The sequence below is a fragment of the Mus caroli genome, unplaced genomic scaffold (genome assembly GCF_978045245.1).
Source record: "Mus caroli unplaced genomic scaffold, Mus_caroli_1 scaffold_9, whole genome shotgun sequence".
Classification (NCBI taxonomy): Eukaryota; Metazoa; Chordata; class Mammalia; order Rodentia; family Muridae; genus Mus; species Mus caroli.
Genome location: NW_028227264.1, coordinates 11,700,334 through 11,726,778, shown reverse-complemented (window position 1 = coordinate 11,726,778; position 26,445 = coordinate 11,700,334). Strand labels below are relative to the sequence as shown.

Genomic DNA, 26,445 nt, shown 5'->3' with positions numbered 1-26,445 from the left:
TTTTTTTTTTTTTTTTTGTCTTTTTGAGACAGGGTTTCTCTATACTGCCCTGGCTGTCCTGGAACCCACTTTATAGACCAGGCTGGCCTCGAACTCAGAAATCCGCCTGTCTCTGCCTCCCGAGTGCTGGGATTAAAGGCGTGAGCCACCACGCCCAGCTTCATAGTCACTTTCAAGTTGAAACGTATGCCTGTGTAGACACAGGTTAGTTAAATAGGACTGCCGCGAGTTCATATTGCAATGGTTGAGTCTTGCCCAGAGGATGCCATTTCATATCCCTCCTCCCTATTCTCTGGCTCTTACCTTCTTTCCTCCCACTCTTCCACAGTGTTCTTAGCCTTAGAGGTGATGACAGATAAGTCTTGTTGAGGGCTAAGCACTCTCATCTGTAACTTATTCTCAGCCGCCGCCCCCCACCCCCTTCTCCCCAGCCATGAGTCTCTCTGCACTCAGTGCCATTGTGGAAAATTCACTCCTGGAAAATGGGAGTTCTCTGATAAAGGCTGAGAGTAGCATTTGTCTATGGATATTAACGTGGGCATTTGGAATACTGTTTGATATTATGTTAGTTTAGCTAGATAGCAGTATTAAGTTCTGCCCTGGGTTCTGTGACCTCGCATTCATAGATTTGTGGCCAGGTTTATGGAACCAGATATATAGATTCCTTCTATAGAGCAGGCCTCAAATACTGTGAGAGCATTGTTAGCAATGATGCCATTATTGCAAAAAATCAGCACGTCCTACTTGGAAGGTTGGCTTCCACCAACAGACATACAGACGGAGAAAGAACTCATGTAGCACTACCTCTAATTGCTGAGTTATTTGATAATAACCAATTCAGGTAATAGGGACTCGCTTTTAATTGTGATCCCACCAAGCTCCAATGGAGAGTTTGAAACCAATGGATAGCAGTGGTTAAACTAAGCGGGTCACAAAACCAACCCGGAAGTCATGAATCAGCCTCGGATCCATAGGGACAAGACGGAGATAGATGAACATGAGGGACTAGAGTAATCATTGTCAAAGAGTAAGCAAAACAGTGAGGGGAAGAACCTCACAAAGAGCTTCCAGGTAGACATTGATCCTGTCGAGCCTTCAGAATTAAGCTACACCCAGATTCCAGACCCACAAAACTGTAAAATTATGTCGTTTTGAAAAGTTCTAGGAGGAACGTTAAATCCTTGAGACAATCTAGTGTCACAGAGGCGGCCTTGAACTGAGAGTCTGTAAACCTTAGACTCGAACCCCGATCATTTCTGAATAATTAGTGCAGACTATGCCTCCCTGGACCCATTTCTCTACCTGTAAAACCAAAATGATCTCAGCTTTCCTTAAATGAAGCAGTTTGAGTCTTTATTAATTCTACTGTTTTTTTTTTTAACGTTAAAATAAATACTGATAAAAATCACAAGAACACAGGCTGGACCAGAAGTAGTCTAGATTGCTGGCGGCTTTCCAGCTTCCTCTTTCTTTTGCCTGAAACTATCTGTCCTCAGTCCTGTTTTACCTCTTTGCCTCCTACCCCAACCCTTCTCTACCACTAGCCAATCAGGGTTAATCTACTTTTATGGCTTTTGTATGTGTCTGTCTACAAGGAAAGCCGGACTGCTTCACTCTGAATGGAACCAAGTCTGGAAAGGCCGCCGCCCCTAGCACTCTGTGAATTTAGTCTGGTCAGGCACAGCGCAAGGGACCCTCTGCTGGAGTGCTTCCCTGTCTTTTACCAAGTGGGTGTGCCTACATCCCTTGCAAAGCAGTTTCTCAGGAGAAGCATTGCCTGGCTGTCTTGACTTTCCCTAATGAGGGGCTGCACTTGTATTAATAAATTAATTCACTCAAACAGAAAAAAATAAAGTTAAAATAAACGTAAAGGAGGCATATCGCCCCAAACCTCTCAAGCCCTCCTCCACCTTTCCCCCATTAAATACCCTTCCCCCGTCCGTCTTTTTTCCTTTCTTTCTTTCTTTCTTCCTTCCTTTCTTTCTTCCTTTCTCTCTCTCTCTCTCTCTCTCTCTCTCTCTCTCTCTCTCTCTCTCTCTCTCTCTCTCTCTCTCCCTCTCTCTCCTTTTCCTTTTTCTTTTCTCTTCTTTCCTTCCCTTCTCTCCCTTTCTTCATTTCTTTCTCTCTCTCTCTCTCTCTCTCTCTCTCTCTCTCTCTCTCTCTCTCTCTCTCTCTCTCTTTCTTCTTTTCTTTCTTTCTTTCTGGAGGAAAATTGAGGGGACGTGCAGGGGGTGGGGGGCGGAGGAGGAAGAACTAAGAAAGGGAAAAGTAAGGGACAGCCCGGGTTCTTGGCAGCGTGCAGAACACATGCCCACTGGCGCGCCTGCGTTCGGAGCTCCTTCACCCAAGCTCTGCGGGTTTCTGCTCTCGCGGCAGGCGGGTGACCTCGGGGTCAGCGGGGTCCCCTCCCCGGAGCTGCTTCTGGCTCTGTGCCAGTCTTCCAACCCGACCGCCCGCGCCGGTCCCGCCCCGCGTGGCGACTTCTCCCTTTGCCTCTGCCCTCGGGTGGCCGGCCCTGGGTGGGGCAGCTGCGCCTGCAGGACGGTCCTCTGTCCTCTAAACGCCTAGAGCTGGGGCCACCCGGGGGGGGGGGGGCGCGCCGAGCCGCACCTGAGCCTCAGGGGGAAACGGACGCCAGCGCTGCGCCGCGCCTGGCCGCAGGCTCAGGAGCCTGGTGATCTCAGCCTCTCCAAGCCCCACAGGCCGGGATCGGACGCCACTCGCTCGCCGGAGCCCTTCGTCCCAACTCTTGTGAAAGTTCTCCACCCGGGCGGCAGAATCTGCCGCCGTCAGCCGCTCCCCCGCGCGCCGGACCTGATCTTGAACTCCGCGGCGCGCGTCCCGGGTCCACCTTGCGCCGCCCCGTGCGCAGGCGAGGAGCAGCTGCCGGGAAACCCTATGAACTCTCGAGAAAGGGCGTGACGAAGGGTCCTGCGGGTCGCGGTCCCGAAAGCCCGGATCTCCTTCGGTGGAGCTTGAGGGCAACAACGCAGAGGAGCGCTGGAGGATGAGTGTGCGGCCTCTGGGAATCTCCACACGGTAATGCCAGCATGTAAGTCGCCTTCCAGATTGGAGCCCATCGCACCTCCATCTGTGTCCCCTTCGCCACTTTAGAGCAGCGCTTCCTAGAAAGGTACCAACTGCAGTTAAGAGAAGATTCAGCGTGCCTCCTCGAGGCACCCGGGACTGGGTATTGCCAAACTGAGCCAGAGCATGTGTGCGTGGCTTTCTCCCCTAGAGAGTTAAACCTCACTTTGGGGCAGTGGAAAGAATAAGAATGGCAGGGTTTTGATTCAGGTTAAACAAGTAGGAACGCACTGTGTATCTGTCTTCAGGGTTGTGGTCCTGTCAAGCCAGCATTCCGGGGATCAACACCTAGGGTCTGGGAAGGTACTGCCTGGGAGACATTGGCTTTCAGCTGTCACTTTTGCCTGAAGAAGTCCTTCTTAGACCTCATAGATATTTAAATGAGTTTTTTTATCCAGTTGTAACCTCCCACCTCTCGCTGTTTTCTTTGAAGAACTCAGAAAAGTGTTCTCAGTAGCCGATGTTGATTAACAAGTAAATAAGGAATGTGATGGAGGCTTCCGGTAGAATCACAAGTAGGAGGCACTGAAGGAGAGGGTGAGACAGTCAGAAAAAGCATGAAGGTTTTGCCTGGATGGAACTACCATCCAAGTTGTGGGGTGGCTCAGAGGGACCTGGTGAAAGAGCAGCCTCCGCAGTTCCTGGCCTTCCCAACTGGTCAGTGATTCTCAGAAGGGTCACACTTATCTTTGCGGTCAACTTAAACGTTGTTGCCTTTTTTCACACTGTAATTATTCCCTCGGCCATTTGCTTTATTCTTGGGCCATCAACTTGGCAGACGTTTAACCCCCTTCTACTAACTTGTTGAAGAGGTATAACAAATTGATACTTCCCTCACTCCATTACTCCATCCTTACTTATTTCCACTTCAATTTCCTCTTCCAGGTTAGCACCAAGGGTCTTGAGTCTTTACTTCCCTTCGCTGCTCTGTCCTGTCTGCATCCCCAAACGCATTTTTAAGGTGGGAGACAGAACAGCGCATACCAACCACACCGGCCATGCTGCAGCTCTGATCTCTGCTCTGTGCCTTGTAATGAATACCACTTATTTTTATTAAAACTCCATGTGAAGTAATGCCACACCTGTGACTTTTACAGTTTTGCTTCTGCCAGTGGAATGGACGAATGCATAACTTGTAAGCATTTGTCTTGGGAAACAGCCAGCCTTGTAACATAAGACTGGTTCTCCTATGCAGGCAACAGGTCTGGAATGACTGCTAAGTTAGTTTCCAACTTCAGTTTTTCCTGCAAACATACCCTGACTTTTCACTAGAGATGTTTAGGCAGCCTCCCCAGGTATAGAGACCTCATGGGATTAAAAGCACACACACACACACACACACACACACACACACACACACACACACACACAACTGATCAACCAGTAATGATAACACTCTCTTGATAATGCAATTAAATTACTTAGTCCATTTGGATTAAGTGTGATTAAATTTATGTCTTCTCAGGTTGAGTCATGAGCAAACAATCATCCAAAGCTTTTTGTCCTTGATTTAAATTTCCTTACCAAACTCTTTCTGTGGAAATATTTTCCCTCTTTCAAGATGGTTATGCGTATGGTTTTTGTGCAGTTGTTTGAGACAGTTTAACCCATTTTAGCCAAGGTAGACTACATGGAGATAATGCCAAGCTACCCAAGGTAAATATTTCTATTATCTTGTTAAAAACGTTGAAATGGGAGACAAATTATATTTTTCAAATTTTAATTTCAGTAAATAAAAATACACAGGCTACTTAAGGGTCTTGGCAGCGTCTTTCTGGTAAGAACAAACTTGTATATTGTTACCCTCATGGTTTGAGATTACAGACTTTATAAATATATTTAGGAGTTATTACAATTGCATGTTTTTCATGCTCTGAGAAATTGAGGAGATTTAGGAAGGGTGACCTTTGTGGGTCTCACACTGCATGAAGATACTGTTCCATTTATGGCTTTTATAAGTTACATGACATTGTGCCTTTCCAATGTGAATGGTGAATGAGACCATTGTCTGTTAGCTTATGGGAAGTATTAGAAGCCCATATTTGTTACTGCCTAAGTGAAGTGTCGCTCTGATTTCTGGGAATAATGACTTGAGAGAAATGTCATTTATATATTAAAAATAAACAGATGATAATATCTTTCGACCCAATCATGTTTCTAACTGTCCACATATTATATAGAATTTACATTTCTGAGGAAAGAAGAAGTTTCTAGAGACTATCTCATACTTAGACTAAACAGAAAGTGTGTAGTATTTGTGGCAAGATATGTATTTCCATGTTCAGGCCTAGTTGGATGACATCATTGCCTTGTCAAAGCTAGATGACATTATCATGTATACTGCTCTGTGGAAATGATGACATTTAAGGGCTGTACCAACTCCCGACTAAGAATTCCAGTATAACAAGTGCGGCTACCTGGATCATCTTAACCTTCCCTTCACTTGGAGTGGAGTTCTTTGGAATGCCTTTCAAGATGATTTAAAAGGCAGCCAATGCAACGAAAGCTTGCATGTTTATGAAAGCGTTGATAAAAAAATACACAATCAGAAAGAAAAATATTTATACTGTAATAGAAAAGTATGTATATGACTTGATCCTGCCAATCCAAATACAGGAAATCCAAGAGAGACACTTCTGTCAGCTGACAGTGATCAAAGCAGTGCCACTCACCAGCACGGGTGACAGCACTGATATACCCCAGGGCATATTTTGGCTGCATTTAAGGGGTTGTTTGTTTGTTTGTTTGCTTGCTTGCCTTGTTTTAATAATTGTAAACCTACAAGAAATTTGAACGAATACAAATAGCTTTCACAGGAGACTAGAGAGATGGCCCAACAGTGAGGAGCCTTGCCTCTTTTGAAGAGTTCAGGAGTTCAGTTCGTAGCCCTCAGTTGGGTGGATGGCTCATAATTGCCTATGACTACAGCTCTAGGTCCATACCTTCTAAAGGCTCTTTCTCTCTGTCTCTCTCTCTCTCTCACACACACCAATGCAAGAACAGCTAAGTATTCTTTTCCCAAGAGTTATGTATTATCATTTGTAACATCATTTAGAGTTATGTATTATCATTTGTAACATCATTTGTTTCACTCATTTCCTGCATGTACCTACCCTATAATTTTGTCTTTTTCAGAATTTTCTGAAATCACGTTGCACACATTAAAGATTTAATTTTTTCAATTGAAAAAATTTTAAGATAATTGTAGATTCAATTATATTTGTAAAAAATGCAATATCCCATATATCCATTGGCTAATTTTTATTAAGAACATTTTACAAAACTATAGAGCAAAATAAGAAAAATAAGAAAAAAATAGATGTTGATAAATTAGAGTTATCTCTCTCAGTTTACTGAGTGTCTACATGTGTGTATCCATTCATGTGTGTGTGCCTGTGTGATCCTATGTATGTGTATGTGTGTGTGTATTTGTATAAATTCTCAAGGTGACTTCGTGGTATGAGCCAGTCATACATATTCAAATAAGGAAGGCTTTGTGAAGACCTGAACAGCAAGTGAGACTTTAGTAGTGGTGTGGGGTGAGGCCAACTTAATAAAGGGGTCTCACTTCAGTAACAGGATAGCACTTTCTCTCCTTTATGCATAGCTTAGTCTCAGGAACATGATCTTTCACTGAAGGAAGAAATGCTATTATAAGTAGGCTTGAATATGTTAAATTACTGTTCTTTTATCCCTATAGAATCTCAAGGTGTTCTCTGTCACTCTCAAAACCTTCTATGAAAAGATTTACCAGAGAAACACAGCAGGGATGTGGTCGAGGAAGTGAATTCCTACTGTTGATGTTAGAAGAACTAATATCCTGTTAGCATCTCTATGAAATGTATTTTTCCCCACAGCTTTCTGAAATGAAGCTCAAATGTGTGGTATTTTGTAGCCTATTGATTTGATACAGGGTTTGATATGGGTTGTCTGCTCCCCTAAAGGACAGCTGAACACAAAGCTCTGGGGTTCATGACTTACCCTGAGAGCTGTGCAAGTAGTTTAATCTCTTACATTCTCACCTGTGAGATAGTAGCTTTGCCTGCATAATGAAAAAGTCTTTGAAAATTATACAAGATATGAATTAATTTTCCTTTAAAATACGTTTCTGGGGGCTGGGGAGACGGCTTATTGGTTAAGAGCACTTGCCACTCTTTCAGATGACCAGAGTTGATTTTATCATCCACATCAGGTGGCTCCCAATCACTTGTAACCCCATTGTCAGGGGATCCAACAACATACCCTCGTTTCACCTCCATGGATACCCATACCCACATGCATCTGGAATATACACTCAAAAACACATACACATAAGTAAAAACAAAAGTTTCTGTTCTCTTTGGTCAAACTTTGAGACCTTGATCAAAACTCTACAGAGCTGAAGTTCCTGTTTAGAACCTTAGTAACCCTGCTTGGGATTTTCCGTTCTTCTGAGAAAGCTGTTTAAATTTCAGGAATGTATTTTTGCTAAGTGATCCCTTGAGAAGACCCACAGGACTTTCCTTCCACCGTTCTATTCTTAATTTACTTGTTTCTGCTCTTTGCTAAACAGCAAAGTAGATGAAAGTTGGCTTATCATATGGTTTATATTTGGTCACAAGCACTTGCACTGTTCTGGCTACTTTTGTGTCTGCAGTGATGGAGTCTTTGGTCCTGGAATGTGTCAAGCTCTGGTCTTCATTTGCAGCTATTCCTTGATAGGATTGCAGACAGGTTTGGTCAAACAACTCAAGGATCAGTTATGGAGTCGTGAAACATCAGAGCTTTTTATAGCGAAGAAGTTGCCTGGAAAATGAACACTGTCTAGCATCCTGTTTGAGAGCATGTATGAGCTTAGGAGAGAGTGACACTGTTCACATATTGATGGAGGAGAGTCACCAGATACCACACAGAGTAGGAGGATAGACGGCTGGCATGTAACTCTTAGGGAAGGCTGGCAGCCATCTCAGTTCTTTTCCATTTTTCGGGACCTCAGTTTCTTCTTCAGTGAAAGCCATAAGCGATTCATCATCTTTTGGGTTTCCAGTTCTCTAAGCTTCTTTGAATACGTAATTGTTCTTTTGTCTTAGAAGCACAGCCAATTAATTCATCCCCAGCATGGACGGGGAACAACTCATTCATACAATGTCATTAGGAAACAGGCCCATTCTTCCAAATACGTGACCTTTCCCTGTGACAGAATATCTTGCTGCCTTTTGTGAAAACTTCTGGCTGAGCTAGAGGTAGAAGTTCTCTCTGGGTGGTAGGGGCCCATTTACAAAAAAAAGCAACAAGGCTCACAGTCGAAAGTGTCTGATCCACAAATAATATGCTTAACAGAGGAACAGGACAGAATAAACACTGGTCATTCTAGAATCCATACCTGTTAGTATCAGTATTACTACTTATTCAAACATGTTCCTGTTAATGGGTAGCTGCTTTTAGCTTCAAATATATCGGATGAAAATATATACAAACATGTGTTCCATTCCCCCCCCTCCCTAAAAATCCTCTTCGGGTCTTAATCTTTTCTTAGTTTAGAAATTCCAAATGGACAGCTGCCTGTGGTTGGAACTTGTAGAATGTGGCATAGAAGACTGTGACAGGAATTTCAGGAACTACATAACGTTTATTCATTCATAGCAGACATGAAATGGTTTGCCTTCCTCCCAGGTGATCCCAGGAGTGGCTTTCGATTCACTTGAAGGGTATGGGCGTACGTGATTAAGCCTGTTGACTGTTACTGTTTTAGTGTCTTCCTTCTCTTATAGAGCAGATAGAATAAACCCTCACCTTAGCAAGTCTGGTAGTACAGTAATTATAATATCAGCTGTTACTTATGGAAAGGTTGTGAGATATCGTGCACTGGCTTTTGAAGACATCATCTTATTTAGAAGATATCAGTCAGTGACTCTAGGGCTAGGCACACTGCAGCTCCTGACTTTACAGGTGACACAACAGGTGACACGTAGACACAACAGAGCTAATCGAATTTTGGGATTGTGCAGGTCTTAGGGAGCAAACGCAGACCTGTTTTTAATGTAATCCATGTTTTCTTTGACGTGACAGTGTCACAGAAAAACAATGATTCGATATGTATTCTTAAGGCAAGTACAGGAATTCTTTTGTGTATATTTTCTCAGTTGAGTCTTTTTCTGCCTTCCCATTTAGTGTTACACTCATTACCCATGTAAGCAGACTTGGGACTTTAAGAAAGTAGCTTGTCCTTCTTTTGGAAATAATGTTACTTTCTAGTAGCAATTGCAACTTTACTGTCTTTTTTGAGTGTGTTAGGACTTGGTGATTTCTTCCCATTGCTGTCCTATGCCTGGCCTTGCCTCCTGTCAGTTCAGATCCTTTTATGGCCCCTATGAGCAAATAGCTTCTGTCCTTATTACATCCTTTGCAGATTTGCAACATTTGATGACGCTGACTCAAGGAAGTCTGTTGTGAGCCATGATGAACATGGAATCTTTTCTAAATCTTTAGCAAATACATTTTTCAATCTAGAGATGACACTGCTGGTCCAGCAGAATGGGTTGTCAACCAGGTAAAGGCACATGACACCAAATCTGATGACCCAAGAGTTTGATCTTGAAATCCACAGGATACAAAGAGAAAACTCACTCCCCGGAGTTGTCCTCTAGCTTCTACATGCAGGCACCCACAGACACACAATACTTAAGTGTAGTTTAAAAATGGGAAGAGATAACACTGCTATACACAAAGATCAACCATTTCACCTGCATCTAACATACAGAGTAGTTTCTGAACTACTTGGCGAATACTAGTCATTAGAAACACTGATAAGTATTGTTACATACAATGGGTTCAACTTTTAGAATATTAATGCTCCCATGCTTCATATTAGGGAAAGAAGAGAAATTTAATTTTATTTTAAATATTTCCCTTTGACAATAGATGGGCATTCATATCTGGTGATGTGGAAGAGGTTAAAGTTGAAATTTTTTCTTTCTTTCTTTCTTTCTTTCTTTCTTTCTTTCTTTCTTTCTTCCTTTCTTCCTTCCTTCCTTCCTTCCTTCCTTCCTTCCTTCCTTTCTTTCTTTCTTTCTTTCTTTCTTTCTTTCTTTCTTTCTTTCTTTCTTTCTTTCTTTCCTTCTCTCTCTCTTCCTTCCTTCCTTCCTTCCTTCCTTTATTTCTTTTCTTTCTTTTCCTTTCTTTTCTTTTCCTTTCTTTCCTTTCCTTTCCTTTCCTTTCCTTTCCTTTCCTTTCCTTTCCTTTCCTTTCCTTTCCTTTCCTTTCCTTTCCTTTCTTTCCTTTCCTTCCTTCCTTTCTTTCTTTCTTCCTTTCTTTCTTTCTTCCTTTTTTTTTTTCTTTTTGAGACAAGATTTCTCAGTGCCCTGGCTGTTCCAAGACTCACTCCATAGACAGCCTAGTTTTGAACTCACAGAGATCTACCAGTATCTGCCTCCTGAGTGCTGGTATTAGAGGTGTGTGCTACCATACCCAGCCCTAGTTTTATTTCTTAATGAATGATGCTTTATTTGTGGAATGACGTGAATATTTACTCCTCTTATTAAGACATACCTACCATATATAGTCTTGTAAGGAAGTTGTAACCACGTGTGTGGTGATGCAAGATTCTGAAAATACCCCTTACATTCTAAGAACTTTTGCTGGGGCTCACAGGCAGAGTTAGTAATGAATACACTTTGAGGTCATATGGGCCTTAGGTGTACCATCCTACCATGTACTCAGCCTGTTTGTTTAACCTGCCTTTTAGAGAATGACATAACAACCTTCCTTACTTGCCTTGACTTTCCCTTGTAGTTAGCGTCACAGCCTCAGACAGTGTATAGCTGAAATTCTAAATTATGTACTCCTCTATGCCCCAGCTCAGAATAGTGCAAGTCAATCATTTGCTGAAAGCAACAGATACAGAACTTAAAAGCAGCTTCCTAAAATCTGCTGTAGAGCTTGAAAGCAACCATTTACGGATGTTGGTTGATAAACAATGGTTTTGGATGGCTGGGTCAGTTGGGATCAGTTGAGGCCAGTGACTTAATCTCTTGTCAAACTCTGTTAAAAATTTCTTCTGAAAAGCAGCCCATTCTTTCCCCCATGTGATGCATTCTATGCAGTTCAATGGGAGCAGATACCACTCATTCTCAGGCACACTAGACACACACACACACACACACACACACACATACACACACAGATACACCGACAGAATCAGACATGGAGTGGAAACAGACACAGGAACAAATAGATTCACAAAACAGTCTCCAGATAGACGCAGATTCTGACTCAGGCAAGAGACAGTCAGGAGACAGAAGACACAAAATAGAGTTAAATCTGAACCTGTACAAGTGTACATGTAACAAATAAAACGGATGAAATTATGTATGTGTGTGCACATGTGCAAGCATGTATATGTGCATGTGTGTGTATGTGTGTAGTCAGTAGATGTGTGTACATGTCCATACATGTCATGCAGGTGCCTGTAAACGTCATAGGTCAGCATCTTGTGTCTTTCTTAATCACTGTCCACCTCCGTTTTTGGCCAGTCTTGCAAGTAAAGGTCCTTCAGTCAGCATTTCCTCCCCACTGGAATTACAGAACTGCCTGACTTTTTATGGGCACTGGAGATCTAATTCAGGTCCCTAGGCTTTTTATGTGCACTGGTGATCCAAATTAACGTCCCTAGGGTTGCCCACCAAACCTTTAGCTAACTCCTGAAGCATTTAGTTTCTTTCTCTTCACTCGTAGGGGATAATTTGGTCCTTGCTATCTTTTAAGGGTCTTTTGAGGACGTGGTTAGAACGCTTGTTTTGCCCCAAATTCTATTCCTTCTCTATTAAGCTCATTATTTGAAAACAAGCCTAAAGCATGCTCTATGTTCAGTCCTTGCTGAGAGCCATACTTTCATGATTTGTTTTAATGCCTTAATGAAGAGTATCTGTCCTGACTGTGACTTTCTGTCATTCATTGCAGGATGTTTGACACTCTCGGGAAGAGGTGCTGCCCTTGGAGACTGAAGCCAAGCGCCCTGCTGTTCCTGTTTGTTTTATGTGTTACCTGTGTTCCTCTCTCAGGTAGGACTCTCTTCACAGCCGGATTAGTAAGGATTTCACTGTAAACTTTTGATTGTCCATTTTATCAAAATGGCCTTAACTCCTTTTTTCTTCTTTTCTCATATATGAGAGCTCACATACTGACCACAGTTTCTCCTCCCTCTTCTCCTCCTTGTCCCTTCTTAACCTCATCTTTCCTCCATCCACTCCTTTTCTGGAAGGGCAGGCCTTCCAGGGATTTCAACCAAACATGGCCTATCAAGTGGCAAAATGACTAGACATCTGCCCTCAGGTTAGGGTTAGCCAAGGCAACCCAGTAGGGCAAAAAGGCTCCCCAAATCAAGCAAAACAGTCACAGACAGTACCCTGCTCCCACTGTTAGGAGTGCCACAAGAAGACAAAGCTACACAACCAGAGCATATTTACAGAGGGCCTAGGTCAGGCGCTTGCAGCTCAGACTTGTTAGTTTAGTCTCCGTGAGCCCTGGGGAAACCTGGGTAGTTAATTCTGTGAGTTTTCTCAGACAGGAAATGACCTTATCTTTAATAGCTACATTCCTTCCTTTCATTTCACATCCTTCTAACTTTGCCTTTGGCCTCTGGTCTCTATCCTCCATCTCCTTCCAGGTCTATATGAATTCTATCATGGCCGCCATTATTCTGATTCCTAATGAGCTTTTTAACTCTTTGCTATCCTCCTTTGGATTTTACTTGTTTATTTAGCCTATAGTGAGTGACAGACAACCACATAACTGACAGAGAAAAGGTACTGGCTGTTTCTTCTGTTGAATAAATCCACTGCACTTACCTTTCCTTTCCAGTTCTCATGCAGTCATTTACAGAAAATGTAGACTTTGCCAATTTTCATCAATCCTGACTTGATTAACTTTTTGCAATATGAATTTTGCAATTTTTGATGAAGGAATTTAAAATTATGCCTTTTAGCTCACAGTTTGCTTATATTATAGGGTATGGAAAAGTTTATTTTATCTTTGTGTCTTTTTTTAATTAAAACATTTATTTCTTATAATTGAGCTTTTCCTTAATCTTTGAACTAGGATTCTTTGGATGTTGAAAATTACATTTTTATAAATAGTCACATACGTAGGCCAACTCAACTGCGCCATATGGACAGGGTTTTAAAGGACACTGTTATCTTGAAGCTTTTCTATTAAGTTCACTGTTTATTTTTTATTTTCTCTTCTTACACTCACTTTATCACATTTCCCATTCGAATAGGGTTAAAAGGTCAATTAACAAAGTAACTTGATTTTTATGTGACATGATTCAGGATTTAATCGGATTGTTCAGGTTCACAATATTCTGTATGCTTGTGTAAATGATGCATTGGAGGAATCTTTGAAGTAGATTATTCACCAAAACTGCTTACTCATGAATCATGACCCTCAGTTTGTTCTCAGTGTGCAGAGAATTTTTTTTCCCATGTGAAGAGTTTTCAGCTACTCGCTTGGAAAATCCCTGGCACTTTTAAAAAAGCTTTTTAAACAAAACTGATTTCTGGGTGCATTTTTGTGTGTGTTCTGTAGAATATCTGTGTAAAGTCAGTCTTTCTGTTCCTTAGTCATTGCCAAAAGAAAGTGCTTTAAGGAGATCTGAAAGCAAAATGTGGATGGAATTTCGGTGATGTATAGTCCTGAACTATTTCTTAACCTTCAAAGTGGTTTTTCAAGAACCAGCTGGATGATGTAAGATAAATTATGATGTGAAAATTAGTTGAGGTCTGTTTACTTTCGTTTCTGTGAGGTCATGCGTTTGTAAACTTTCAACGTTTCTGCAAACCAGTTGTACCTCAAATTGGGCCCTGCGTTTTTACATCTCATCATTCTAACTGATGTATGCGCATCCCCGAATTTTTGTCTTTTGAATAAGTGGAATCAAACTTATACTTTAAAGTAAATTAAAATAAGTCAACCAGGCTGGGACTGGGGCTGAGGCTAGAGACGCGTAGGGGTGTTCAGGCTGTTAGAAGGCACCCACATCTGAGACAAGGCAATCACAAGTTCATTTGAAGTGATTCTCTGGCCCCAAGTGTCTCTTCTTTCAACAAACATCTCTCTTGCCTTGCCCCTAGAATACATCAAATACAGTTTCTTTGCTCAGAGGACTTTGCATTTGCTTTTCTCTAGCCTTTTCTTATTCACTGTGCCAAAACCTCACACATAAATGGCTGAAGCCCCCTCCCCACCCTCCCCCACATACTGTAGATGTTATTAGGGATATTTGGATATATGAAATTCTTGCCTTGATTACTAACTCAGCAGTGGCATTTCTTAAAAGGAACTCAGATGTTTAAAAATGATTCTGATTACCACTTTAGAGAAACTTAACTCTCATTCTTGCCATTTAGAGAAGTGAGCTTAACACTGTATTTGATGAGAACACTTAGTGCTTAACTGTAATGTCCCTTATGTCCACATTCCAACCTTTCACAGCTTTGTATGTGACTAGACCATCTTACATTCTGGGGACTTTTAATGGCATTTTGATGCTAATGTCTCCTAAGTCCTCACGTTCAGTCTAGAGTCATCTGTCTGTTTGCTGGTGGGCTTCTCCCTTAGATTTATAATACCTCTCAGATTTTACATGTGGAAATTAATTTTGTAGTAATATAGTAATTTGATTCCTACCCAAGGTCCTTGTCTATTTCTTTGCCAGCCTCTACAAGCCCCCAGACCACCTGAAGGTTCTGTCACACCTCACTGTTTCTCAGGCAAACGTCTGTTCTTTGACTTTCCCTTCTCATCAGACTCTTTCTTTGATCCCCACGTTCTAAGAATAGGTCTGCTGCTTCTGATGTGCTTGCCTGTGTGATTGCTCCTCTGTCACAGTGATTCTCAACCTTCTTAATGATACAATCTCTTAATACAGTGCCTGTTGTTGTGACTCCCAGCTATAAAATTACTTTTGTTGCTACTTAATAACTGTAATTTTGTTGTGTAGTAAACTGTAATGTGAATATCTGTGTTTTCTTTTTTTTATTATTTATTTTTTATTATGTATTTTCCTCAATTACATTTCCAATGCTATCCCAAAAGTCCCCCATACCCCCCCCCCACTTCCCTACCCACCCATTCCCATTCTTTTGGCCCTGGCATTCCCCTGTATTGGGGCATATAAAGTTTGCAAGTCCAATGGGCCTCTCTTTCCAGTGATGGCCGACTAGGCCATCTTTCTATACATATGCAGCTAGAGACAAGAGCTCCGGGGTACTGGTTAGTTCATCATGTTGTTCCAACTATAGGGCTGCAGATCCCTTTAGCTCCTTGGGTACTTTCTCTAGCTTCTCCATTGGGAGCCCTGTGATCCATCCAATAGCTGACTGTGAGCATCCACTTCTGTGTTTGTTTGGCCCCGGCATAGTTTCACAAGAGAGAGCTATATCTGGGTCCTTTCAGCAAAATCTTGCTAGTGTATGCAATGGTGTCAGCGTTTGGAAGCTGATTATGGGATGGATCCTTGGATATGGCAGTCTCTAGATGGTCCATCCTTTCATCACAGCTCCAAACTTTGTCTCTGTAACTCCTTCCATGGGTGTTTTGTTCCCACTTGTAGAAGGGGCACAGTGTCCACATTTTGGTCTTCATTCTTCTTGAGTTTCATGCATTTAGCAAATTGTATCTTATATCTTGGGTATCCTAAGTTTTGGGCTAATATCCACTTATCAGTGAATACATATTGTGTGAGTTCCTTTGTGATTGTGTTACCTCACTCAAGATGATGCCCTCCAGGTCCATCCATTTGGCTAGGAATCTGTGTTTTCTAATGGTCTTAGGCAAACTCTGTGAAGGCCCCACCACCCAAAGGGGCGTCAAACTACAGGTTGAGAAACACTGCTCTAGCAGATGATGCATTCTCAACCCACAGTTCAGAGGATCCCCAGTGTCATTCTTTCCAATGTCCTGGAGAGTAATCTACACTTACTGGAAATTTTTCATTGCAAATGTGTTGCTATTTTGATTGTAATAGCTAGGGTGGATGATTGAGATATTCTTTAGACTACTAAAATTGATAGTTCAAATGAGTAAAGTGAAATTCTTATAGTTTATTTCTATTAGCACCCATACTTTATACGTCAGAAAGGCAACATCAACAGTCTTAGTCTTAGTAGGTAGGTTAACAATACGCCTTCAAGGAAAAAAAAAACAATTATTGAAAGTAATACATGAAAAACAACTCATTGGCTCTTGATTCATGATGGCTGTAACAGTAAGAACTACAACAAAATAACAACTGGACATGTTAACTGGTCCCATATAGATGAAAATTCAAACAATAAAATGTGATTTTTTTTTTACACTCCAGCTTACCAACTGTTAAAAGAGTTGTTAGCAAAGCTGAAGTTGTTGGGAAAACAGCACTATTAGTTCCCTTTCAGAAAAGTGGTTGACAAATACGTCATAAAATTTGAGGTGTGTGTTGTCTTTGGATACAAGTTCTACACACAGGTAATAAAAATGCATATGTCAAGATGTGTGTTAGTGTGTTAATGTAACAGCAAGCAATTGGAAAATGCTAATTGTTCATCAGCCAGATAATGGTTATATAAATCATTTTACATCATGCTATGAAATACCACAGAGTTCTTAAAAACAATGAGGTAAAACCATGCATACTGGTTTACTATAATGGCTAGTCTGAGGTAATAATGTGGAATGAGAAATCAGATTATAGAGGAATATGAAATTATCTCACATTCTAATGGGTCATATTAGAGAAGTGGGACATTTTATATCTATATGTTTATGTGACTTCATAAACACATTTAAACAAAAAACGGAGCAGACCAAGCTTTCAGAATGAGTAATCTCTGGGGGAAGGAGAAGGCAGAGACAGTTTATATACTTGTGGATTTAAAAAAATAATTAAACTTGTTTTTTCCTTACTGTATGTTGTGGGGCAAGGACAGATGGAGATCAGAGGGTAACTTGTGAGACTATGTCTTCTTCTTCCACTATGTGGTCCTTGGGAGTAGAACTCAGGTTACCAGTCTTAACCAAGTGTCTTTGTTCCCTGAGACATCATACTGCCCCAAATGTTTTGTTTTTACCACAACCATATATTAGTCCTGTGATTTGAAGAGAACTTCATGAGCTTTGCTGCTGTTTTGATTGAATGAGCCACACAGAAGCTGGTCCGAGTATTTAAGCAAATGACAGACCTTCCGAGTCACTGAGCTGACTCCTTTACTTGAAGATTCTTAGACATGTTTGAGATCATAACTTCCTTTTGTGCATGACACTCTGTGACTCTGAAGATAAATAATGATATAAAAGCAGGCAGAAATTATGGCTTCAAGTAGAGTAGGGGAACAAACAGCCATAAGCCAACAAATTCCTAAGCAACCAAAAGTTGGTTTCCACACAGATAGACTTAGTCATGAGCACTGGGGGAGGAGCCTCCCTTCTCCCCTGAAAACCAGTAGTATCAGCAGGTTGGTGTTCTGACATCCACGAGACATCAGTGACAGAAAGGGGAAGTAATAATGGAAGTAAATTTGGCTCCAAATGCTGGGTACTTTCTGTCCCTGAGCACAACACAGTTCTAAAAGGCAGGCGACTAGACAAATAACAAAATGTATGCTTTCTGCTCTTGCTCGAGTCTTAACTTTTACATGCTCTTAGAACAAGCAACTGGAATATAGTATCTATTGTGATGAAGTATGCATTCATAGTAAACTGATACTGTACATATTTTAAGATGTGATCCAAAATGTCCAGAGAAATAATCATTATATAAATCTTCAAAAATTTAAGCCACTTATGTCTTAATGTGTACGTGGAGTTGTGCAATGCTTTTTGCAGGCCCTGACACATATGTTGGAAATGTATTCATGTTTCAGTCAATGACAAGGTGCTCTGACTGTTTTAGAAGCTTTCAGCCAAAGGACTGAGTGGACCGTTACCCCATCTCATGCCTCAGATGAAAAGAGCCAATGTAGTTGAACAAGTAAACCCTAGACAGTGGAGTCTGGTGATGCCAAACAGGTAATCCCTACAGAAAAAGTTGCAAAGTCAGTTATTTAAACATGGAATGAAAGTGACTTATTTCTTACTCTAGTGACAGTCCCTAGTGGATAACCAGTATGATGGAGTCCCCAATGAGACTGACATGACATACATGGGGTCACAGAGATCTGAGTGCTGACATAGAGTCCTACTGTCCCTGGTCAGGTCAAGCTTGCCTCATTACAAGTGATATTATGTAGAAATAATTTATACACAGAACTATCTAGACAATAGGAATTAGAACATGGATGAGCCTGATACAATCACAAACATACCCCAGGGCTCTCTCTGCCTATAGTAAGCTGTTGCTTTCTTTGGGGGGCACATGCAAGCATGCTTCTCAGGCATGACACATTTGCTTTTGTGTGTCACTTCGATTTATTTATTTATTTATTTATTTATTTTAAAGATTTATTTATTTATTATAAGTACACTGTAGCTGTCTTCAGACACACCAGAAGAGGGAGTCAGATCTTGTTACGGATGGTTGTGAGCCACCATGTGGTTGCTGGGATTTGAACTAAGGACCTTTGGAAGAGCAGTCGGGTGCTCTTACCTGCTGAGCCATCTCACCAGCCCCCACCTCGATTTATTTTTAAGCAAAAGCTCTTTCACTTCAAAGAGAATAAGACTTGAGGGGAAGGCTCAGTTGGTAAAATGTCTGCTACAAAAGTAGGAAGACTTGAGTTGGTATGCCTGGCACTCAGGTGGAAGGTAGATATGGAGGTATCTCTCTAGACCCTGTGGAGGCAGAGACAGGAGGGTTCTCTGGGTATTTTTGGTCAGTGAGTTTAGCCAAACTTGTGAGCTCCTGATATACTGGGTGACAATTTGTCAGAAAATGGCATAGACAAAAATTGAAGCAGACACCAGACACCCATCTCTACAAGCATGCATACACAGGTGCTTGTTTTAATTAAGCATTTTCTCTGATGTGTCATCCCATTCAATTTGACTGTATCATTTGGTACAGAGAACTAGACCTAGAGATGGATAAACAGGTTACTTTCTTGTACAGCGTAAACTTGGCAGACTCTAGACTTTCCTTTGACACTGTTCTCACTGAGGTTGTAATATCATGACTCTCAGGAAGTAAAGAATGTGGAAAAGAGTAACGGAAAGGAACCAAAGAGAGAAAACACAGACCAGATTTTAAAAGCAAATATAGTTTAAAGGAAGAACATTGGTGGTCAAATAAGAAAATATACTTATCCCATCATGACTGCTGAAGTCACATAAATATTCTCTCGCCAGCATTGCGCTACAACAGGTTAATGCTTGGAAAGAAAACAAGGCTGTCGGTTGCCAAATGGGTTTGCCTGTCACCAGATCATACTAGCCTTAACCTTAAATCTTTCCAGGAGCAGTGAAGTAGCTCAATAGGAGCTGTGTAATGTAGTGACTTTGTAGTTGAAGCTCATTTGTTGCTAAAGAATTCCTAATGGTATGTTCAATCATTTGAAGAATTTTTTTCTTAAAAACATAGTTCAATTATTATGTATTTATGTTGAGATATCCCGATTTATAGTCATTCCCAAATATACTTCATCCAAGTTTGTGGTTTAGAAATCATCTGCTTTAAATGTAATTACAAATTTTTCTTCAAAACCTCAACTACTGTGAATCTAAAGCAATGGACCTGCTAACATTTTTTACTACAAGCCTGATGATACCTCTGGCTTAGAAAAACAGAAGAGCCCCAGAAGCTCATGGAGAACACAAAGCCAACCCATTTAAATAATCAGGCACCTTTCATCAACTATGTGATTACAACACTAGTCATTGTTCTTGGTTTTAGGCAGGCCATAAGAATGGACAAATTCTTATAATGTATGCAACTCCCCTTTTAGAGGAGCCTTTCCCTGACTAAAACTTTGAAGACTATCATTAATGTAAAACACATATCTGGAAAAGGGAAAGTACTTCAAATATGAATCTACATTATTCTCTGCTCTTGTGTGTGTTTTAGGGTTTTACTACTGCTAACAGATACCATGACCATGGCAATTCTTACAAGGACAACATTTAATTAGGGCTGGCTTAAAGGCTCAGAGGTTCAGTCCATTATCATCAAGGTAGGGCACATGGTAGGTAGCATCCAGGCAGGCATGGTGCAGGAGGAGCTGAAAGTTCAACCTCTTGTTGTGAAGGCAAACAGGATAAGACTGGCTTCTAGACAGCTAGGATGAGGGTCTTAAAGCCCACACCCACAGTGACACACTTCCTCCAAAAAGGCCACACCTCCAAAGAGTGCTACTCCCTGGGCCAAATATATTCAAACCACCACTGTGTACATTCCTAGTTTCCCTCTTTTATTTGCTTATCTCTTAACTATAACTCCAGAACTTACGTATATCATGCACCATTAATACTAACCTCTCCTGAGAATGAAGAACGGTTTTGGTGAGTTGAAAAAGTTCTGAAAAAAATTAAAGGTGAAAAACAATGAGGTTTCTCTGCTCAAAGGGGTATCACTGGCTGTAGTAATGATACTAGAGGAAGAAATCCAGGCCTACAGAGATTATCTACCCTTGTGTTATACGTCTACCCTCTTGGATTCTCCTAGGCAGATGGGTATGCCAATTGCTCCCCAACTGGCTCTACAGAAGTACAAGTTTTCTATTTAGACTCCTAATTTCCCCTCTTGAGAATAGTGAATTGAAGGTCTGTTGTTTCCCAGAAGGTCATGACCTCAAATTTTCTGTTTCAATGTTTAAGTGAAGCCTTAACATTTCACCAAAAACTAAGTTGTGGGATTTTTTTTTCTCTAGTAGGCTTTGTTAAGATGATGTAGCACCTTTGATTTTCATTTTTATAAGGCTGATGTCATAGTCGGTGTGTGGTTAAATACTCATTGCTTCTCATTTCCTGACTTGTGTTCACATGTCTTCTACTTGCATAGCCGAGATGCCTGCCTCTTCTGGAGCCAGGCCAGAAGAAACTGTTCTATGGATTCTAAATCATTTCTCCTCTTTTAAGGTGGTGTCCATTTGCAAACATGACACTATTCAAATTGCTCCACACTTAGGGAATGTGCCCAGTAAAGCTGCTTCAGAGGACCTGAGTTGCTTTCTAAGCTGGTGTATTAAGATTTTGGATTCCTCTTAGCAAGATGAGCTTAGTTTGTCTAAGAGCTAAGAAATATCTCAGAGCCTCCTCCTTTCCCCACTCCTAAAAGTTCAAAGTAAATATTGATAATCACAAACTTTAAAAGCTAGGTTCTGTGTCATACCGTCCTAGGAGAGCTCTCTGACCCTTCCTTTCCATTGCCTCCCTTTATTCCCTTTTTTCAATGGCTCCTTTCTTAGGTGTAATCATAATCTTATAGGGAAACTGACAGGGAACACAAATAGTAGGATGCAGGCTGACATGTGGTTTACTAAAATTACAAATATAACATCAATTGATGACAGAAAACATGTCAGAAAAGTTTTCACAGAGGGAATATTATAAAGTAGCCTTCCAGTAAGGGCTATGAATGAAACAGTTAAAGTCGGTATGCCTTCAGCACTGGGCACGCTAACAGATTTTTTTTTTTTTCCAGTTGAACTGACTGACTGGCTGTAGAACTGTGCTCTGGGGGTGGATTATATCTACTGAGTGTCAACATGACCTTTACTGATATCAGGGAGAAGCCCAAGAGTGGGTGTGGCACGGGAGAAGGGGAATCCGTGTTGGGAATGGGCTGGTGCAAATGTAGATGCAATGAAAAGGATTTTCTAGAAACAGGAGGAAGAGACATGGAAATAAGGCTTCATAGGGAAGTATAATTTATGATGTTGGAGAGAACAATATACCTTCAAGGAACAAAGGCATATTACACTTTTTTAAAAATGTAAAACTGTTAGACTTTAGGACAGTGTGAATTACGTGAATGAGCGTCAAGAAATTTGTGGATGCGCGAAATTGAATGAGGGAGGATAGTTTTTTTCCTGTATCGGTCTCAAGACTAACTAGACTCCTGCTTTGCTTGAGCAATTGCAAACATAGGATAAAAGGCCAACTTTGAAATAAAAATATAACAATGTTTGTTCACAATCACAAACACTTTCTGAATGTATAGAAGCCTTGTTTCCTGTGGAGTATAAGCTGGGCGGTACTGTTAGTAACATGGTAAATGTCTGTGAGTTACTCAGCTCCTGTTTCTGGCAGAGAGGGTTTTGAACTAGTGATGTTGAGTAGTCTCTGTTTTATTTTATGTTTTCTGGATAAATATTCCAGATGTCACAGGCTTAAAACTTGGCTTCAGCTAGGTGACACACCCTGTAATACCAGCAGACTTGGGAGGCTGAAGCAGGAGAATTACTAGGATGGGTTAAGCCAAAGCATACTCTTTCCTAAAAATAAAATAAAATAAGATAAGAAAAAGAAAAAGCTTCCATTTTGCTCATTTAGTGACTGAATGTAACATGAATCTATTTAAAATTCTCCTGTAAGTTGAGAAAGGATTCTGTGAATTGGTTTGCTGTGATATACTCTGAATTTTTTAAAGAATATTTTAAAAAAGATTTTGAATTTATAATATAATTACATTATTTCCTCCTCTCTTTTCCTCCATAGAAACTGTTCTAAGTATATGTACTAACCCCTTTGCTCTCTTTCAAATTCCTGGCCTCTTTGTCTTTAATCATTACACACACACACACACACACACACACACACACACACACACACACACACCAACCTCCTCAATCTGTTAGTTGTATGTTTTCAGGGCCCACCACTTGGTATCAGATAACCATTGGTGTGCTTCACTCTGGGGAAACCTATTTCTCCTGCTCTCAACATCCCTTAGTTTTCTTTAGTTGGTTGTGTAGGGTTGAGGCCTCATAAACTTCCCTCCATTCAGATTAGCATGTGCTGGTGTTATCCTTGTTCAGGTCATGTTTAGGCTGCCATGCTGGTGAGAATTCATTGCTATAGCTTCTGAAATGCTAGTTATATATATATATATATATATATATATATATTTCTCCGTGGTTTCACACATAAATATACAGATATTAAATATGTGTCATACACACACACACACACATATATATATATACACACATCACACATACATATGAAATTTGTAGGTAAATGGATAAAACTAGAAAAGATCATATTGAGTGAGGTAGCCCAGACCTAGAGAGATGAACTTTACGTGTTCTACCTTGTCTGAGGCCTCCTAGCACCAAATCATTAGATAAGAGCACATAGCCTGGAATAACTGCAGAAACTAGGAAAGTAAAATGGAACCAGTGCAGGGGTGGGGGGGAGTAGAGAGGGGAATAGCAAAGTACAAGTGGTCTGAGGCTGGTAGTGGAGAAGTAGGAGGGGCTCTAACTAGGGGTGGGAAGGGATATATACTGAATACAGGGAGGAAGGCAGAACAACAGTAGGGACGTCCGGAAACGTCATACTCTTAACTATCTACCTAAAAATACCTCTAATGCATGGAAGCTGGTATATAAATATACATTTATGTTTGAAATGAAAATCTCCCACAAGCCATAGACTATCTTACAAGACCTCAACAGCAGGCAGAGTTCTTCTTTTAAGTTGCTGGTCAGAGTTGCCCACAAGACTGCCAAAGCACTGTAGGTTACTGCTGCTGCCCTGGCTGCCCTCCAGAGGTGGAAGCCTAAGCCCCTGCTCCTGAAGACCCCATGCACACTAGACACAAGGTCCAGCAACCCTCAGCTGGTTATTCATATCGCTCTATAAATATATGTTAGTGTTGTATCACATTTTCGAAATGTCATGATATCTTTAAAGCTATTTGAAAGTGTTTGGCAGCAAGCCGCTAAGGGTGACATCACATGTGGATGGACATCCCCAAACTGGTTGTAATAGCTTTCCATGAAGAGAATTTAGGTATCTACCAAGAAAAGTTTACCATTCATGTTTCACTCACATTTTTAAAGATATAAATATTCATAACTTATCAAGTATAATGGGAGAAATGAAATAAAACTATGAATTATGTTATTTTTAACATAGTAGTTTAAGTTATAAATAATTGAATAAATAAAAAATGAAGGAAGATAGCAGTTTAAATTTTTATGATCCATCAATTTCTTCCATTTTTTACAGAACTGTTTTCAATAAGCAAATATTAATTTCATAAAAATATAAAATCAGTACATATGTCCTGTTCTATAAGTTGAGACATATGTAAATATAATGTTTGTTTTTATGAATATATATAATATATATATTTATACTGCTCATCTAATCTATTGATTTATATTTTTGCAAAAGAAAATTGGTTTAAATAGTGATAATGTTGCCTTTGAAGTGGGAAGTACTGATTTAGTTTTACAAGCTTGGCTAAGATTAAGAGTATAAAAAACTACCAGTGTTCATGAATACGGACGATAACCATAACTTTGCTACACTGGTGTGCAAATGTGAAATAGTTTGACCAAGAGAAAAGAGTAGAATGATTTCTTGTAAGTTAAACGCACACATGTGCATGGACTTGTGCGTGCGTGCACACACATACACACACACACACACACACGCGCACACACACACACACACACTATTGTATCATTTAGTACTTAACTAAACAAAATAAAAGCATTGTTCACAGAAAAGACAACTTTACAAGGATTTCATAATACCATATTTCATATTATAGTCCCAAGCCAAAAACTATTCAAATTCCCATCAAGTTATAAATGGACAAATAGATTTTATTATTCTCATAAAATACAATGTTACTCAGCACAATTGGAGAGACCTATGGAGACTGGTGGCCATGTGAGCTGTGAATCTTTCAGACATGTTGAATAAAGAAAAGGACATCGAGTACAAGCGCTATGATTCTGCTTCATGAAGTACAATGATAAAATCAATAAATTGTTGCCTGGAGAGAGCATCCAACCACAAGCAGACTTAGTCAGTTAAGCTGGGTGGCTGGAAGTTCCAAATGGTGGTTACCATAATGACACAGGAAATGTATAATGACACAGGAAATACACTTAATCATCAAATAGTATTCTTAAAATTTGTAATTTTATCACATAAATAGATGTATGTTAAATAGGTACCATGTACATACATATATATACATACATACACACACACATCAATTTAAGAAATAATTAGACTAGAAAGTGTATTTGAAGTTGGTTTAGTATATAAGAAGTCATTATCCTCAGAATTGTTTGTATTTTACTGGCTCAACCAGGAGGTAAGTCATAATGACTTTCTAAGGCACAGCTCCTTAGCTGTTGGCTGGTGTGTTTTCTTTTGGCCAGCAGGAAATGGATCTCCATCTTTACTGCATTTGCCTTGGTGAAGCTCATCCCCATATGTTCAGTAGCCATGTATAGTGATCAGTGTAGGAACCAACATGGCTGCAAAAGCTAGAGTCTAGTTCAGTGGGAGGCCAAGTGTCCGCACCACTCTGCTCGGAGACCCTTCCTTCATAGCTTCTTTCTTTTATTTAGCAAAAATAATCTAATAACCAACTTATCACTTTACTGATTATATTTTCATATTCATATAGTAGATTCTTGCCTGTTAGTTGACTTATATGGGACCAGCAGGTATTTTTAATTTGTGAAGTTTAATAAAAACCAAAGAATAAGAGAGGGTGGCCCAGAAACACTCCCTCTGCTTGTTGTTGTTGTATACATGTGTTTGCACATCTGTTGACCTGTTTTTTCACTGCAATGGAATAGTTTACTTACTATAAAGTCATTAATCTTTTTTTAAAGCCCATGATCTTTGTAAAAAGTCCACAAATCTCATTGTGAAGTAGATTGATTGCTCAACAAATATAAGGCATGAACCAGAATGTAAATTCCAGTCAAGCACTTGAGATTTCTGTGTTTAGAGTAGACTGGGCACCTGCTGAGTGCCCTCTGAAGGGTTGTTTGTTCTTTCCTGGATACTAAGTAATGAGTTGAAAGAATCATTCAAGATGGTCTAATTTTTGACAAACACCTGCTATGAGCAACTCATTCCTAAACGTCAGTATTTTCACAATGAGTAGCATAATGAAAATGGAGCCATTGATGGAAGCCAAACAATAAGACATAATCATCAGCTCTTAATATCCATGTCCCAGGGGATCCACAGATGGTAAGAAACAAAAAACAAAAACAAAAAACCATCTGAACTTGAAAGGCATTGGGTAAATGGTGTAAGAATGTTCTGAGACTAATGCCAGAAAGCCCCAAAGTGAAAACGGTGTAGTTACAAAATGATGGTGCTCAACTTTTATCTTATAGTCTGATCGATCATATTTATGAGTTTCATAATGCTTAAAATTAAGCAAATACAGCAGATATATTGCTATTAGGACTGGTGATGATAGCT

At 40.3% G+C, this 26,445-nt stretch overlaps 1 protein-coding gene across 4 annotated transcripts in view; it reads left to right on the top strand.

Annotated features, from left to right (window-relative positions):
* The first annotated feature begins 2,342 nt into the window (after positions 1-2,342).
* Positions 2,343-26,445, top strand: part of Adgrg6 (adhesion G protein-coupled receptor G6) — a 138,965-nt gene continuing 114,862 nt past the window's right edge. For 2 of the 4 annotated variants that reach the window (XM_021174750.3, XM_085842657.1), the window contains exons 1-2: positions 2,344-3,039; positions 12,025-12,125. In XM_021174750.3, the coding sequence (XP_021030409.2) occupies positions 3,008-3,039; positions 12,025-12,125 (133 nt within the window). In that variant the 5' untranslated portion in view covers positions 2,344-3,007. Of the gene's footprint in view, positions 3,134-12,024; positions 12,126-26,445 lie in introns of all 4 variants that reach the window. The other 2 variants (XM_085842658.1, XM_085842659.1) reach the window with 2 other exon arrangements.